Source organism: Trichosurus vulpecula, chromosome 4 (assembly GCF_011100635.1).
Source record: "Trichosurus vulpecula isolate mTriVul1 chromosome 4, mTriVul1.pri, whole genome shotgun sequence".
In the NCBI taxonomy this organism is placed as follows: Eukaryota; Metazoa; Chordata; class Mammalia; order Diprotodontia; family Phalangeridae; genus Trichosurus; species Trichosurus vulpecula.
In genome coordinates this window covers 232,842,249-232,859,002 of record NC_050576.1, presented here as the reverse complement: position 1 = coordinate 232,859,002, position 16,754 = coordinate 232,842,249, and the positions used below count along the sequence as shown (strand labels likewise).

The 16,754-nt window shown below is 44.0% G+C and overlaps 1 protein-coding gene across 1 annotated transcript in view; it reads left to right on the top strand.

Moving 5' to 3' along the window:
• LOC118849185 overlaps nt 1-16,754 on the top strand; it is a 53,938-nt gene that overhangs the window by 17,790 nt on the left and 19,394 nt on the right. Inside the window, exons 6-13 of the mRNA XM_036758259.1 lie at nt 3,072-3,119; nt 5,684-5,728; nt 5,817-5,863; nt 5,958-6,007; nt 7,397-7,614; nt 7,711-7,961; nt 14,327-14,461; nt 16,141-16,279. Coding sequence (XP_036614154.1) covers nt 3,072-3,119; nt 5,684-5,728; nt 5,817-5,863; nt 5,958-6,007; nt 7,397-7,614; nt 7,711-7,961; nt 14,327-14,461; nt 16,141-16,279 — 933 coding nt within the window. The remainder of the gene's footprint in view (nt 1-3,071; nt 3,120-5,683; nt 5,729-5,816; nt 5,864-5,957; nt 6,008-7,396; nt 7,615-7,710; nt 7,962-14,326; nt 14,462-16,140; nt 16,280-16,754) is intronic.

The following is a 16,754-nucleotide window of genomic DNA, read 5'->3' as shown; positions in this document are numbered from 1 at the left end:
AGCCAAACCTCCCAATGACTCTCAGACAGTTATTGACCAGGGGCTGATCTGCAGAGGAGGAGGGAGTTTCCACGCTAGGAGCCCTAGGCTAGTGACCTTGAAAGGCCAAACAGCACCTTCCAAATCCCCCTGAAATGGGGATTAGCAGTACCTGCAATGTAAAACCCATCTCCCAGGACTCCCTGGGAGGCTCTCATGAGATGATATTTGTAAAGGTCTTTACCAGCTTTAGAGGGCTTTAGAAAAGGCAGTTTATGTCCGAGGCTGGATTTGAACTTGGGTCTTCCTGACTCCTGGCTGCCAGTGATACCCAATGTGTTGTGATACTGGCCACCAGTGGGCCACACACTCATAATAAATGCTTGTTGAATTGGGTTGGCCTGGATTGGAATGTCTTTTGTCATCAGGGGCCTAACCAGGGATTGAGTCAGTACAGAAAATGCAATAGGAGAAGGTGGCAGCATGGGACAGGAGAGGTTGCTACTATGAGGAGGCCAGAAAGGACGTGGGTTAGGGCTTGTTGCTGCTGTTTGGCATAGTCAGGCTTGTCTTGGGATGGGCAAGGTGTGCAGAGCAAAGGGGCCAGGCAGAAGGACTGAACACTGTGGCAGTCCCAGGATGTGGCCCTGGGATTGGTAATGCACTTCCTGCTTCTCAGGGCCATTATCTTAGAAGGCACAGACCTACTCACTTGGCTCCGTCTCTCTCTGGCATGCCGGTTGTTCAATGGCTCTTGGCCCTTTATGGCAGATGGCCTCAGTGGAGCTAGAGAATCAGCCTCCTTCTGAAGCTCGTTAAAACACTTTGCCCATAATAAACATTCAGGAAATATACACCGAGATATTTGTTCTCTCTTTCAAAAGCTCTTGTTGCCTGTTCTGGCCAGAATGGGACCCCACGGGGTTGCTCATAACTATTAGGAGGAGATTCTAGTCCTTATCCTAAGACGTTTCCTCCTGGCTGCCTGCTATCACAAGCCTGAGGCCTGTGTCTTGACCTATCATCCAGGGAGGGGAAGGAGAGGGAAGAAAGATTGATTAAACACCTGCTGTGTGCCCATCACTGTGCTAAGTACTTTACAGAGATTATCTCATTGATCCTCACAACAACGTAGGGAGGGAGGTCCTATTATTGTTCCCACTTTATAGTTGAAGAAACTGAGGCAGACGGTGACTTGCCTAGGGTCTTACAGCTGATGTCTGAGGCTAGATTTGAACTCAGGTCTTCCTGAGGTCTGGTGCTCTATCCGCTGTGCCACCTACCTGCCCGTAAACACAGTATATAAATAATGCATAAATGCAGTAATCCTTAAACAACCTTCTCTAGATTCTACCATTCCCCTCAAGCTGTCATCCTATATCTCTCCCCAGCTGAAACCCTAGAAAACAGCTGTCTGTGTTCGCTTCCACCTCTTCCTCTTGTCTTCAGTCCTTTGCGATCTGACTTCTGACCTCTTCTGACCTCATTACTTGACTGAAACAGCCTTCTGCAAAGTTGCCAGTTATCTCTTATTAACTATCAAAACTGATGGTCTTTTCTTAAGTCCTCATCCTTCTGAGCTGAGGTGCCAGCACTGGCCTATAGGAGGGTCTTAATAAATACTGGTTGACTTCGACCAAAGGACTGAATTGAATGTCCTCATTTAGAAGTAGCCTTCATCGTCCAGGGATCCAGAGACCAAGAGAACTGACAGGCAAGGTTCCCAAGAAGTCTGGTTGAAAGCAGAGAACAGTTAAGGTCATGTTAAGGTAAAACAGATGGGCATCAACCCAACCATTGTTGACTCAACAGCTATTGGGAAATGGGTAAAACTGAAGCAAGATTCCATGGCTATAAATGAACTTGGCCCTGACCACTGTTTAGTCTAGATAAGCCAGGTACCACAACTACAGTCCTTCTGCCCTACCATCGTGTCTGTCCCAAGGTCCCCTGGGCCTTACTGGACATCTGACTTCCTCTGTATGGGGAGTTCTTAACCTGTGGGTCCAGGGGCAGGGAGGATGTGTGGATAGATTTCGGAGAGTCTGGGGGCGAAAATGATATGTTTACTTGCCCTTATCTCTAAGGAAAATTGAGCTCGTGCTTGCATTATGAATGGAAGCTGAGAAGGGGTCTGTGGGCTCTCCAGACTGCCAAAGGGGAGTCCATGATACAAGTTTAAGAATACCCCCTGGACCTCTAGCTCTGCCAATACTGTCCCAAGCCTCCCAGGCCTTGCCATTTGCCTGACAACTGTCCCCTTAAACCTACCAGCCCCTTCCCTCTGTCCTGCCACAGAGATTTCTTGTATGGGTCATCTCTTCCACTTTAAAGCTCCTTGAAAGCAGGAACAGACTAATTTGACTATTTAGATCCCTAGCACTTAGCACAGTGCTTGGCACATGGTGGTGAGTGCTTGGTAAGTGCTTTCTCATTCATTGTTTATCAGCTCCTAATCTGTCCAGCTCCCTCAGTCCCCAACCCTGGCGCTGCTCTGCTTGCTTTGGTTTGATTGTTATCCTTCATTCTCCAAGAGTCCCAAAATGACATCACTATGTTAGAGTCAAGTTTCAATGTGTCCCACTGTGACTGATCAGACCAATACAAACTCAAAACCCTCTACCACAGATTGGGCACAAATAGTCCATGTGAACATTTGGGGTGGATTCTCTAAATTTGTGCATCTCAAATATCTTTTGAGCTACATCAATTCTGCTTTGCTCATAGAGCACAGCACCTTCTCTGATGAGGGTACGCCACGCTGAGCGGTCCTGTGCTATTGTCTCCTTTGTCATGCAATCAATCCAAAGTTCTTTAGAGAGACCTTGAGAGCGTCTTTGTATTGCTTCTTCTGACCTCCATGTGAGCACTTGCCCTGTGTGAGTTCTCCACAAAAGTCTTTTAAGCAAGCGTATGTTGGCATTCAAACAATGTGGTCAGACCATCGGAGTTGGGCTCTCTGCAGTAGAGTTTGAATGCTTGGCCATTTAGTTGCCTGGTTTGGGTAACACTGGCTTCAGTGATGCATGCTGGGCTCAGTCATCGAGGTTGCTACTAAGGAGGGTTTGATGGCTTGCTTGTTGTCTCCACAGGTGAGGAGCAGACTGAGTCTTCCGCCGAGGAATTTTTATTCTCCCAAGGTAAAATAAAGCCTCCTGTTTCCTCCCTCTCTGCCCATGAGGAAGCCACTTCCTTAGAAGGTTCTGAGACAGAACTTGTTAGTATGAGAGTGAACAAGGCTTAAGGTTGAACTGGACAGGAGTAGTAGGGAGCTAGTGTCACTGATGGAAGTGGCTTTTGAGATGGTGATAGGAAACCCTGGGCTACAGAATGGGTCCCCATCACACTCAGTCAGTCAACAAATATTTATTAAACACCTACTATGTGCCAGGCACTGTGCTAAGTACCAGAGATACAAAGAAAGATAAAAGAGAGTTCCTGTCCTCAAGGATCCCCCAGACTAATAGAGGAGACAGCCTGCAAATGACTGTACCAAAAAGACAGGTCCAGGACAAATTGGGGGTAATCTCAGGGAAGGAACAGGGAGGGAAGGTGAAAATTTGGTACTTGAAAAAGCCAGGGAAGTTGGGAGGCAGAGATAATGAGGAAGAGCATTCCAGGCATGGGGGCCAGCACATCAGGAGATGCAGTGTCTGGTTGGAGGAACAGCCAGGAGGCTAGCCTCACTGGATCCAGGAGTCTCCCTAAGGAGGCACCAAGTTTAAACTGGGCAAATGTTGTAACCTCTTGAGCTTCTGTTTACTGATCTGTGAAGTGAGGGGTTAGAGTAGATGATTTTTAGAGCACCTACCAGCTCTTAATCTGTTACTTTGATGCTGAAGAAAGGAGGAAAAGGTTTTCTGTCTTCTCAAGGTGAAAGGTGCCTTTTCAAAAAATGGAGCATATTAAAGGAAAGCTAACATAAGGGGGCAGAAATTGTGGGATCAGAAGATCTGGCTTCTCACACTCCCATTGCTGTTTGCTAGCTGTGTGACCTCCCACTTCTTTGGGCCTCAGTTTCCCCATTTGTAAAATGAGCAGGTTGAGCTCAATGACATAAAGTTCCTTCTGGCTCTGTGTCTCTGATCCCCTGATCTCCCCAAATGTGGGCCATATGACCTGCTTGTCTCTAGATCACAGGGCTATGCTCTGGGGATTCAAGGGAGAATGAATGTGGGAAAGTATGTGAGGAGGTTGTGTGGGCAGGCAACCAGCATTTATTTTTATTTTTTTAAATTATGTTCAAATATGTTGAAATGTGCCAACCTAAAAAAAAATAACAGATTCAGTTCAATTATATATAATATTAATTTTGATCCATTCAATATCACAGATTTTATTCCCCCAAGTTTTTTTTTTAATATTTAATTTATTTATTTTCAGTTTTCAACATTCTCTTCCATAAATTTTACACTTTCTCCCTCTCCTTCCTCCCTCCCTCCCCAAGACAGCATGTAATTCGATATGGGCTCTACATATACATTCTTATTAAACACCCACTATGTGCCAGGCATTGGGCTAAGCATGGGGGATACAAATACAGGCAAAAATAGAGATAGCCCTTGCCCTCGAGGAGGTTACATTCTAAAGGGGAGGGTTATGTATGCTGTGTGTTACAGTGTGCAAAAGGGAGTGGAAAAGCTGGGAGCTGGGCACCTTTGAGGGGGTACCTGAGAGTGAAGGTCCAGAAAGTGGAAGAGGTGCCAGCATGGCAGAAAGCTGGGAGAGGAGGCTCCAAGCAGCTGAGGCCTGGGGGCAAGGTCTGGGAAGTCAGAAGCAGAGCTAGGAGGTGGGGGAGGGGAAGTGAAGGCAGTGTGGGATAATGGAAGGAACCTACATTTTCAGTCAGGCCCTGGGTTCAAATGCTGGCTTTGTCCCTTACCTGTGTCATCTTGAACAATTGCCTCATCTCTTGTCCTCCGATTTCTCTTCTTTAAAATAGGACTGGACTAGACCTTTGAGGTCACTTCCAGTTCTGAATCTATAGTTTTATTCTTTTAAATTTTTATTTTTTTGTAAGGCAGTTGAGGTTAAATGACTTGCCCAGAGTCACACAGCTAGTAAGTGTCAAGTGTCTGAGGCCAGATTTGAACTCAGGTCCTTCTGACTCCAGGGCTGGTGCTCTATCCACTGTGCCACATAGCTGCTCCCAAACCTGTACTTTTACAATGCTTTGTAATCTATAAATTGCTGTAAAAATATGAGGTATTATCTTATGGAAGTAAATGTTGAAAACTAAAAATAAATCCAGAAGGTAAAAAATGAGTTATTGTTAAAAAGTAACCATTTTGAAAACTATATCATAACTTATATTCATGGTTGTGATGTAGAAATTTTTTATTTTTTGACTCAGACCTGTGATTTTATTCCTTTAGGGAACTCCAGGTACATAGGGCACCTCACAATAAAGCCTTAGGGGATGGTTTGAGTCACTAAAATAACTTGCCCAGGGTCACATAGCTGGCATGTGGTAAGACTTGAACCCAAATCTTCCTGACTTGAGGTTCCACCGTGTTGGCTGAGATACAGAATGGAATTCATAAAAATGGTTTTCTGCTAGTGTGAGTGACTTGACCCCTTCCCTGTTGCTGACATCCATGCCATTCCTCAATCTGCTGTCCATTTAAAAACGCCATTACACTTTGAGTGTCAAATAATCTACAAAGGTTCCTGTTTCATATTTACACGGGCTGTTCCCTTACAGTGGAAGAGCTGACGAAGGAAGAATTCCAGGCTCCTTTGCTATCAGGTACGGCCTCATCTTGACAACTGGTTCATTTCACAGAACATCAATAACATTCCTAGAAAGTAAGCGAGATTTTGTCTCCATTATTTAGAGTTCGGCTGCCCTCGTGCTCAGTGTAAACACTGTATCACTGACACGGTAAGTGGACTCAGGATAAAAGAGGCTTTTTTTTTCAGACAAAGAGCCTCAACCATTCACTGATTCCTGTGTGTGTTTATCTTCCTTTCTTTAGAAGCAGCATGAGCAGGTGATGCCCAGGCTGCTTTCCGGGGGACAATTTTTGTAAGTGATCCTGAATGTATAGTAGGGCAGCTTCATATTATTTAAGGCTTTCTCTCCCTGTCCCAAATCAGAGTCTCCAGAACTCATTTCTAAATTGTTCTGGGGCCTCTCTGTGGTGTTATGTGTGATGGTGAATCTTACTTGTTGGTTGGCATCGGGCACTGGGTCAGAACTAAGAGGAACCTCATGGGTTATCGAGTCTAACCACTCCTTGTCTCCTTGTCTCTGCTCTTGGAAATCCAAGCCACCTTCAAGGCCAGCCCAAATGCCCACTTGTCCCTGAAGCCTTCCCAGATCCCTCCAGCCTGAAGTGAGTTTTCCTCCCTCGGAAGCCCATGGCCCTTTGGGGCAGCTATTTCTCTGTTTCAGTTTAATAGCATCCTGTTCTGATTTGAGTCTGGTCTGCCTGCTAATTACTCAGAAGTTGGATGTTTACTTTGTTATTATCTGCCTGCCTGTGAGGCAGCCTGGTAGCACAGGAAATGGAAAGCTTGGGCCTTGGAATTAGGACTGTCCCTGTTAGAGTCCAGGTCCTGCCTGCCTCTGACATACTGGCATGGCCAGGAGCCCCAGACCTTTGTCTAAGACCAGAAGGGACAGACGAGCTGCTCATCTGTATTATGAGGGCAGGGCTTGCTTCTTAAGCTGGAGTCAATGGTGCCTGGGTGTCTGTGTGACTGTCATGTGTGTGCGTATTTGTATGTGCATGTACATGTGTGCAATGGGAATGCATGTGTTAGTGTGTCTGTGTCTATGTGCACAGTAGACGTGTTCTCTTGCATATTTGTGTATGCATGTATCTGTGCATGTTCATGTGTATGTGTGCATATATGTTCGTGCACACATGTTATATGGGTATGCATGTGTCTGTTTAAACATGTACATGTGTGTTTGTGACGTGCATTTGTGCATACACGTACATGTGTGCAGGTTTATGGGTGTGCATGTATTTGTGTCTGTGTGTACACATGCACATGTGTTCTCTTGTCTTTTTGGGGTGTGTAGACCATGCCATTGATTTAAAGAACTCCCAGTGAAGAAACTCCCTTAACCAATGCAGATCAGCCCCAGTTGGATGACTTGTGGTCTTGGAGCATTGCTTGGAGTTGCTCAGAGGTTGAGCCTAGGGTCACACAGCTCCATATTGAAATATGGGGGAGGACTTGAACCCAGGTCCCTCTGACTCTGAGGCTGGCTCTCTACATTGTCCTGCCTCTAGTAGGCACTTTGAAATGGTTATTATGGAATGGGGGAATGAGGGAATGAATTCGAATTTCTCTTAGTGTTTTTGAAGTAAATTAAAAACTAGCTTTTAAGCTTTTAAGTCATCATTTCATGAACAATAGGGACACCGTCTTAAACTAAAGTCACCATGACCCTCTGATGCAGGTTGAAGGCAGACTGTGAAGGAACATACCAGTGTGCCCACACAGGCCTGATCTTTGAAGTCAACAAGAAGACTGACATCAAGTACTCTGTTTTGTCCTGGAGCAAGTACGCTGACTTGGTGGTGAAGCCTTGGATTGTCGGTGGGCCCTTGTTTGACGTGAAATGTGACCCAGCCATTCTCATCTCCATCCAGTTCCCACATTCCCTTTGCTTGGGCCGTAAGTGTCCTTCAGCCTTCTCTACCAGCTTAGAGTGCTTGTGTTTTTTGTGGTAGACCAGCAGGCTAATAATTGTCTCTGTGCACATCTTTACAGACCATGAATCCTTGATGACATTCAAAGTGTTCCACATCACAAAGTCTGGTCCTGCTCTTGAATCCACCGTAGATCACTCCACCACCCACGTCAAATGGCATGTGAGCTCCCTCTCTCCAGTGGGGCCAGTCATTCAAACCCAGGAAACTGTGCAACATCACGGGGCAGTGATTCTATACAAAGTTATTGACAGCCACCCATCCTTGTCGTTTCGAGTTTATGTGGCCACAAATAACGACTCCTTCATCAGGGTAAGGCCTTTAAAGCTCCAGCTGGCATTCGTGGGCCTAGTCCAGCTTTAGATGCTCCTGTAAAGTTCAGCTTTGTTGGGTTGAGGCTCCTAATACCAAGCCTCTGAGGGGAAGGGGATGGGGGCCTAAGTACAGAGTCCTTGAGCCCTTGGGGAACCAGAGTTTGCTTAGGTGGATCTCCTTGGAAAAGAATGTGGGTAATTCAGTGCTGGAGGAAAAGATCTTTTCGCAAGCTTGGTCATAAGGTCAGAGTCTGGGCCTTGATAGACCCATGAAAAGGAGCTCTGAGCCACGTGCACTCTAGACATAAGTCCAGGGTTGGAATTTATTGCGATTGAGTCAGTGAGGAAGATGGCAAAAAAACAAACAAACAAAAACCAGACAAACAAACAGAAAAGCAAACCCAGACCCAGACTCTTTTACTAGATAAACAACAGCAAAGAGCCATCCACACACTGCTCAAAGATACATGATGCATCGATGAGTGCAGCACAGGCTATAGGTCTCTGAAGAGCAGCAGCCTGGCCTGCTGCCTCCTGTATCCCCATTCTAGGTCTCTAGCCATGACAAGGAGTGTGCATCCACCATGAACTCCTAACAGTGCCATGCAGCCTAAGTGAGTTGCATAAGGCCCAAAGCTTACGGAGGATGTGTGGTGCTCACTACAAAAGGTCCATTTTGGGCCGACTTGACAAACAAGTCTTCATCTGTACAAAGGGTGTCGGAGAAGGCAGACTAGCCTGGGCCCCAAATAACAGGTCAGCCTAAGGACCTCTAGGACAGCTCTGAGTCAACTCTCAGAAGACATTTCCCAGGAGTCCTTTGGATAGAGATTTTCCTGGGGACAGGCTAAACATTCCACACTTACTAGCCTCCTCCTCCTCCTCCTTTTTCTCCTCCTCCTTTCTCTTCCACCTCTTTCTCTCCCCACCTCCCTTTCTCTTCCAAAGCAGCAGCAGGCAGCATATTTTGGAGAAATGCCCATCAGGTGCTACCCTACAGGCAGGGCTTGGTGTAGAGAACAAATAGGTATTCTATAGGGCAATACTGGACCGGGCTTCCAGGAGGCAGGGTGAGAATACAATGCCAGCATTTTGGAAGGGAAGCCCACACTTTGGGCTACAAGTCATTAAAAGGCTGGGTTTTGTCCATAACTGCAAGCCAAGACAAAGAGGAGCATTGGTTGATGTATAGGTGGCCAGATGGTGCAGTGGTTAAAATGTACTACTTCAGGGAGACCTGAATTCAGATCCCACCTCCAATACTTGCAAATCTCTTGACAATTCTCAGCCTCAGATTCCTCATCTGTAAAATAAGGTTAATAACCTCACCTACCTTGCGGTGAGGCTCAAGTGAGCTTAAAACACTACATCAATGTTGGCTGTTATTATACCGAAGGGCACTAGGTGGCACTGCAGTGGATAGAGCACTGAGCTGCAAATCAGGAGGATTCATCTTTCTGAGTTCAAATCCCTCCTTAGACACTTACTAGCTGTGTGATCCTGGGCAAATCATTTAAATCTGTTGGCCTCAATTCCTTATCTGTAAAATGAGCTGGAGAAAGAAATGGCAAACCACCCCAGTATCTTTGCCAAGAAAACCCGAAATGGGGTCACAAAGAGTCAGACATAATTGGAAAATGACTCAACAACAATTATTATAGTGAAGGGAGCCTCTATGGGGCAGGCAGGCTTCTGAGTACAAGCTGTTTCTTGTATTCAGATATTAAAGATAGTTACTAAAATTAACTTAAAGATTGCAAAAAGTAGTTATATTGGGTTCATGAGGAGTCAACCAGTGGCTTTGGGGGCAGCTTGGTTTATTCCAGGGATGGGAGGCAGACTTTCTAATCTGTTTGTTGTTGGATCCCAGACTCTGAGACAGGACAGGCTCTGTCTTTTCACTGTCCTTAGACAAAGGCAGGGGTAATAGAAAGACAAACACAGGGCTTAGATATGAGACTGCTCATCTCCCTTCAGTTCACACTGAATTGGAGGCTTCTTCTAAACTGGCTTATATCAAGAAAGGGAAGATGTGGGAGCCTCCTCTCTCTGCCACCACATGGGAGGAGTGAGCCAACCATAGAGCTGCAGCCTGTTGGGAGCAGTGTGGCTATTGACTATTAGCCTTGTTGGTGCTATTCTGATAAGTGGGCACATATGTGGAGAGAATGGAAACAGAAAAGATGAGCTGCAGTGTTCTGTAAATAATTCAGGGCAGCCAGCATTTCTTGAAAGCTGCCTGTGTGGGAATGCCCTGTGCCAGGCTCTTATTCAGGTCAGTTTAACAGATTTTGTTTCTTTCTGTTATTTTAATTCTGAATATATTCTTTCCCTTTCTCCTACTCATAGGATTAAAAAATAGGAAAAAAGCAAAGACAGTTTAGTAACACCGATCAGTAGTTCAGTCCTGGGTGCCTGGGGCCTGAGCAGCTCTGACCTCCTTCTTGTTGATAGCATCCTATCTGAGAGAATGTTTGTCTTCCATCCCCAGATTCCTTCATGCACCTCTGTAAAATGGGGAGGGGAAAGAGGGGTGTTTGCTCAGCTCCTCCTGAGGGCCTAGGTTGCTCATTCCCATTACAAACATTCAGTGTCATTTGGTTTATTCTTTCCATTTACATGAGTCTAGTCACATACATTGTTTTTTTTCTAATTCTGCTCACCTTGCTTTGCCTTAGTTCATACAAATCTTCCTATGCTTCTCTGAATTCTTCTTATTCATTGTTTCTTTTTTGAAATAGATTTTTATTCCTATCTTTTGCATCACATAGGATTTTGCAGAGAACCATCCCTTATAACAGCAACAACAAAATTTAAGAAGCGGGAAAAGCAATTCAGCAAAACTGATCAGCACTATTGAAAAAAACCTGATGGCAGATGCAACTCTCTGCACCCATGGGCCCCTGGGTCCTGTGGAGGAGTCGGGGAGGCATCTCCTTGGGGCCAACATTGTTCTCTCTGCTTTCCCAACATTCAGTTTCGATGGTGTTGTGGTTCTTGTTCTTTCTGTTTACATTGTTGTAGTCATTGTGAATATCGGTTTCCTGGCTCTCTTGTCACTTTGTATCAGTTCATTTAAGTCTTCCTGTGTTTCTTTGTATTCATCATGTCTGTCATTTCTTAGAGCACAAGAAGGTCCCATTATATTGGCTTGTCATCCTTGGGGTAATCTTTCTCCAATCAGTGGCTGTCTACTTTGTTTCCAATTCTTTGCCACCACAGAAAGTGTTGCTAGGAATATCTTGTTATATGTGGGGACTTTTCTTTCTGTTTTTAATCTCCTAGATGTCTGTGCCTAGCAGTGGGAACTCTCAGTTGAAGGAGTGTGGACATTCTATATACTTTTTTTTAAAGCATAATTCTAAATTGTTTCCAAAATGGCTGGCCACGTTCCTGGTCCCCCACCAAGGCCTCCCTTTCCACAGCCCTTCTAGCATTGACTGTCTCCATCCTTTGTTTTATTTGCTGGTTCACAGTGTGAAATGTGAACAGACATTTATTAAATACTCACTGTGTCCCTGGCCATGAGGCATATGCCCTGTCCATCACTCAACCTTGATGTATATGCAGCTTTCGTCTTTTTAACTTCTAAATCACACATTGGAAACCTTTTTGTGACAGCTGAGGCAAGGGCAGAAAATAATTATTTGACTTAAAAAAAAACTCCAATAACACTCTGCCCCTCCCCTCTCAAACAGGTGATTTAGGCTCCAAATGGAGCTCCACCTTTCTGACTCAGTCAGCAGTTAAAAAATATTTTAAAAAATTTGTCAGAAGATTATAAGTTTTTTAAAAAAGCCCCACAAAACTATTAAAAGCTCAGTAGTTTGAATGAAATGAAGAATCATATGGATTAATGAAAGATCAGAATTGTAGAAGTTTTTCCTTAAAATTCAGGCTTTGGGCACTGTGTAATGATAGCCATCAAGTTTATCTCTGAAGAAGAGAGGAATAACTTCTTTCCTTTGCAAAGGGTGGAGGAGATAGGTGCAGGACATCACATATTCGGACAAACTCTTAGACATCAGCTGGTGTTGCTGAACCATGTTTTGCTTTAATATTTTTTATTCTAACAATAATAGTAATAGCTAGTTATTGCTTGTTAAAGTTTGCAAATCATGTCACAAATATTATCTCATTTGATCCTCACAACAACCCTGGGAGGTGGGGGCTGTTATTATCTCTGTTTTTTAAGAGTTGAGGAAACTGAGGCAGACAGTTAAGTGGGGAAGGGAAGAAGAGGAATATATTTGAAAATGAAAGTGATATGAAAGCAAAAAGCTAGCAATGACAGCTTAAAAAAGAAAATAAACTAGCATGTATTTATTAAAAACGGAACCAAAAAAAAAAGAGCATAGTTGTGTTACTTTTAAGTGTTCATAGTCCTTTGGATTTGCCGCTCCCAAGTGTTTCTTTGCTGACCAGGTAGCAGGCCTCTCAGGTGAATTCCTCCTGCCCGGGCCTGAAGGGCCTCACTCCTGTTTTTGTTTTTTCTTTTACCTTTATCACCAGTGCTTAGTATGTATAGACACTTAGTAGATGCTGGGTCGTCCCACTGACTGGTTGTAATTAGATCTAGCCATTAGCATATAAACGGTAAATATGCTAGGAAACTTTTAAAAACTCTTCTTTCCCTTTTAAGTCAGGTTAAGCAAGCTCTGCCTTCTTATTTCCATAGTGATTTACTCAGGGAATCTTTTTTCTCTGATAATAGTCTGTACACTGCAATCCTTCCTAGGGAGAATTGCCACAAATTCTGAATTTGTGACTTTGGGATTAATAAGGTGTTTCCCTAATTATTAACTAAGAAAAACAAAGGAAATTTGTTTTTTAAAGCTAGCCAAAGAAGCTTTGATGAAGTTGAGATAAGGAAGAGAGGCCCCCTGAGAGGTCTTGTTTTTTAAAGAAAGAAAATACACTGAGGAAGGAAGTGCCTTCCATGTGTTATTTTTAATATTTGTGGGTTTTGGGCCCCTTTCTTCCTAGGGTGACTTTTCCTGTTTAACAGAGAGGGGAAAGGCAGCCCTGACCTCTGTGCTTGGGAAACCTGGCTGGGTGCTAGCTCTGGCTCCATAGCTGCCTGGTTGTGAGCTTGAATCACTTCCTCATTTGTTATCTTGGAATAATACTCTCATCCATGGGCAGTTAGGTGGCACAATGAACAGAGTACCTGCCCTGGAGTCAGGAAGACCTGAATTCAGATCTGACCTGACACTTACTAGCTGTGTGACCATGGACAAGTCACTTAACTGAATTTGCCTCTTTTTCCTCATCTGTAAAATGAGCTGGAGAAGGAAATGACAAACTACTTCAGTATCTTTGCCAAGAAAACCCAAAATGGGGTCACAAAGAGTCAGGCATGACTGAAATGACTGAACAACAGCTCCGCCCCCCCTCTGCCAAAGCCCTTCTGCTAGGTATGACAGGAAAACAAAAGAAGGAATCAATTCCTGAGTAGAAACAGACACCAGAAATAAAGGTAATAGAATTACTCTGGCACCTGGTATCCTCAGAGTCCACAATAAATATTAATCAGGCAGAGAAGCAGTATGACCTAGGAGATAGAGAGGTAAGGCGGGAACAAAAATTCTGCCCCTGACTCATCCTGGCTGTTTGATCCTGGGCCAGTAAGCCCCATAATCTGTCAGGGTTCTACCTCTAAGATGATAAATTGGGGTGCTGGTCTGCACCGGGGGACAGGGATTAAATCACAAGTCTAAATGAATCAGAATGATCCTAGCCAGTGCTCATTCACTCCATACTCCAGAGAATGAAAAACTTTCAAAATACCCAGACTTAGGGAAAGAAATCAAAGCCATGGGGGGATGGGATAAAGGCCTGATCCTTCCTTCCTGTCCTGTCTGTTCTAGAGCTCTCCTAAAGATACTTTGAGCAAGCCAAAGATGAGTTTCCATCCCAATACTTTTATCTCATTACACAAAGCAGTCATTTGATCTGTTGTAGTCCAGAGAAGGATAGATAGCAGGAATCCTAGAATGGCTACTTGCGTGTTCTTGGAGCATTTCTCTCTAAAGTCTACTGAAAAAAAAAGAGGGGGTAAGATCATGATAATATTATGATAAAGATAATGGCCGTGTTAACAGAATTCTTCCCTGCTCACTCACAAGTGTGGTGTCTCTGTTTGAGGGCTCCAGGAACTTCAGAGGCTCCAGGCAGATTCCCCACGGAGATCCTGCTTCTTTTCCCTGAGTTCTCGGTCAGCAGCCTTCCTAACTCCAGCAGGAAAGGCCGCTAAGAACCAGGCTGGTGGGAACAGGTGCCCGTGGTCTTTACTCTTCCTTTAGATGCTCTTCCAGGATTGTCTCTGATAAATTACAGGTAAAATCCTGTTTTCACCTCTAGGATATTGCCAGAGCTGTCAAACACTCTTCTAAGAAGTTCATGAAGATTGACAAGCCTCCCGTGTGCCTGAAACTACTGGAGAATGGGAAGCGATACCGCCTGGTCAGTGAGCCAGAGGCCGAGATCACCCCAGAGGTTGGTGGTGCCTCTGTGTTCCATAAAGCATCTGAAATGAGCAATCTGAATGGGTCAGTTTGGGGTCCAGTATATGACTGGTCTTTCAAGTAACCAGCTATTAGAGTCAGGAAGACCAGAGTTCAAATCCGGCCTCAGATTCTTACTAGCTAATATGACCCTGGCCAAAGTGCTTAACCTGTCTGCCTCAGTTTCCTCAACTGCAAAATGGGAATCATAATAGAAGCTGCCTCCTAGAGTTGTAACATTTGTACAACATGTTTTATAATTCTTAAAGTGCCATTAATAATGCTGGCTATTGTTGTTTGTTGTCACTACTATCCCTAATTGTCTGGAACTAACTTTAAAAATGTAGAAAATGAATTTTACACTTAATTGCCCTTTTCAGTTTAGGGTTTGTTGATCTTTTTGGTAAAAATCAGGTCCCAGTTTTTATATCTCTCCCCTCCCCTCCAGCCCCGTGGTGTTTAGTTAGGGTTTAAATTAATTAAATTCCTTTAAAAACTATTTTGTTTCGAATGATTAAAAAATGGTAGAGTCATGGCCTATTGTATCCTTTGCCAGTATCAGGAGTGCTGGGTTTGTAGTCAAAGGGTTTGGATCTCTACTCTGCCCCTTACTATGGTAAGTCATTTAACCCTTCTGAGCCTCATTGCTTCATCTGTAAAACGAGAAGGTTGGACTTCCAGCTTTGAATCAGTGGTTCTGTGATAAAGGCAGGAGAGACTGGGGAAGGGAGGAGGAAAAGTAGTTTGGAGCTTCCGTTGATTGACAGAGAAGCACTTGGGAGCTGCTTTCTTAGGTTGTTTGCCCCCAGGCTGGCCTCACATTGCCTTAATTCTACAAGTGCTTTTGTTTCTTTTTAGAGAGGTTTTTGTTCCATTTATTCATATACTACAGTTTGACCATTGCCTACACCACGTTCCCCACTTACTTTTCAGGGTTTTGCTCCACAAAAAATGCCATGGAACCTTTTGTTCCTTTGATCTTCTCAGAGCATATGCTTAAGTCTGGGGATCTAGAACCGTGATTCCTAGGAAATTTGAGCTCCTCTAGAGGTCCATGATGACAACCCTGGCTTGAGGCAACAGGGATTGTTAATATGGCATCTGTAATCTCGCTTTTTAAAATAAATTAAAAAATAAAAGAATGGATGAGTGAATAAATATATTTCAATAACAGTGTTACACAGGGTTTTTAGTTCCCTTGTGAGCTCACTTTTTCAACACATAATGGATAATCGATTTCCTTTGTATTCCTATGTATTTTATGAATTTTAAAACATGACTCTGAGAAGAAATCCATAAGGTTTCCCAGGCTCCCGAAATGGGGGGGTCCATGACACACAAAAAGGACAAGAATCCTTGTGGGAAGATGACAGGCTAAAAGGAATATGGACAGTTGAGTCTGCTTTCTCTCATAACAACAAATTGTTCTCCTGAATGGTTGGAGCTGTAATGTTTGGCTCCACCCACTGGGTTAATGGGCCTTTCTTCCTGCAGCCCTTCCAGCACTGACATCTTTTATCTACTTTGCTAAAATTTGATCCTCTTGGCCAATGAGCATTTATAGCTCCAGGCTTACCAGCCTCTCTTCCACCTTCCCAGTGCCTTGTGCTGATGTGTTCTGCTGTAAATAACTGTTATATCTTTTTTTAAAAAAATTCTTTTCTCTTAAAGGAAATTGAATTTGTCGACGGTTCCCTTCTAAAGTTGAAAAGTTACATCGAAGTCTTTTTGGAGCAACCTTTGGAGTTTAAGTTGTCTTTGGTTGAACTGGATTCTGAGGAAATTGTATGGAAAGCAAAACTCCGAGAATGTGAGTGTTCCTCATGTTGGATAAGGTTTGTTTGCTTATTCTGAAGTGAGTTGGATTAACCTGGGTTCAAGTCCTGCCCTTGACACATACTGGTGGGACAAGTCACTTTAGTAATAAGTTGTAGAAAAGGTATTGACCTACATCTGTAGAGGGAATTTCCTCAACTGGGAATTCTTTATGCCAGTGAAATGACAGGCCCCATCCCTATCCCTGTCCCTCTTAATGACCTCTTCCTGTAATATTTAGAATTCTGATCATTAAACGTAGCAATCAGAACTCAGTCCCAGAGGACAGAAATAGGAGTTTTCATCGAAGATGAGTAGATCTGTTGGAAAGGGAATTGGGCTGTATTAGGAAATCAGGGACCACATGCTGGAGGTCTGGGGCCAGGGGAGCAACAATGAACACTCATTGTGTTGGTCCTGCACTGATTGCATTCCATGATCACTGAGGTTCTTTAGTATCCTCTAAATAC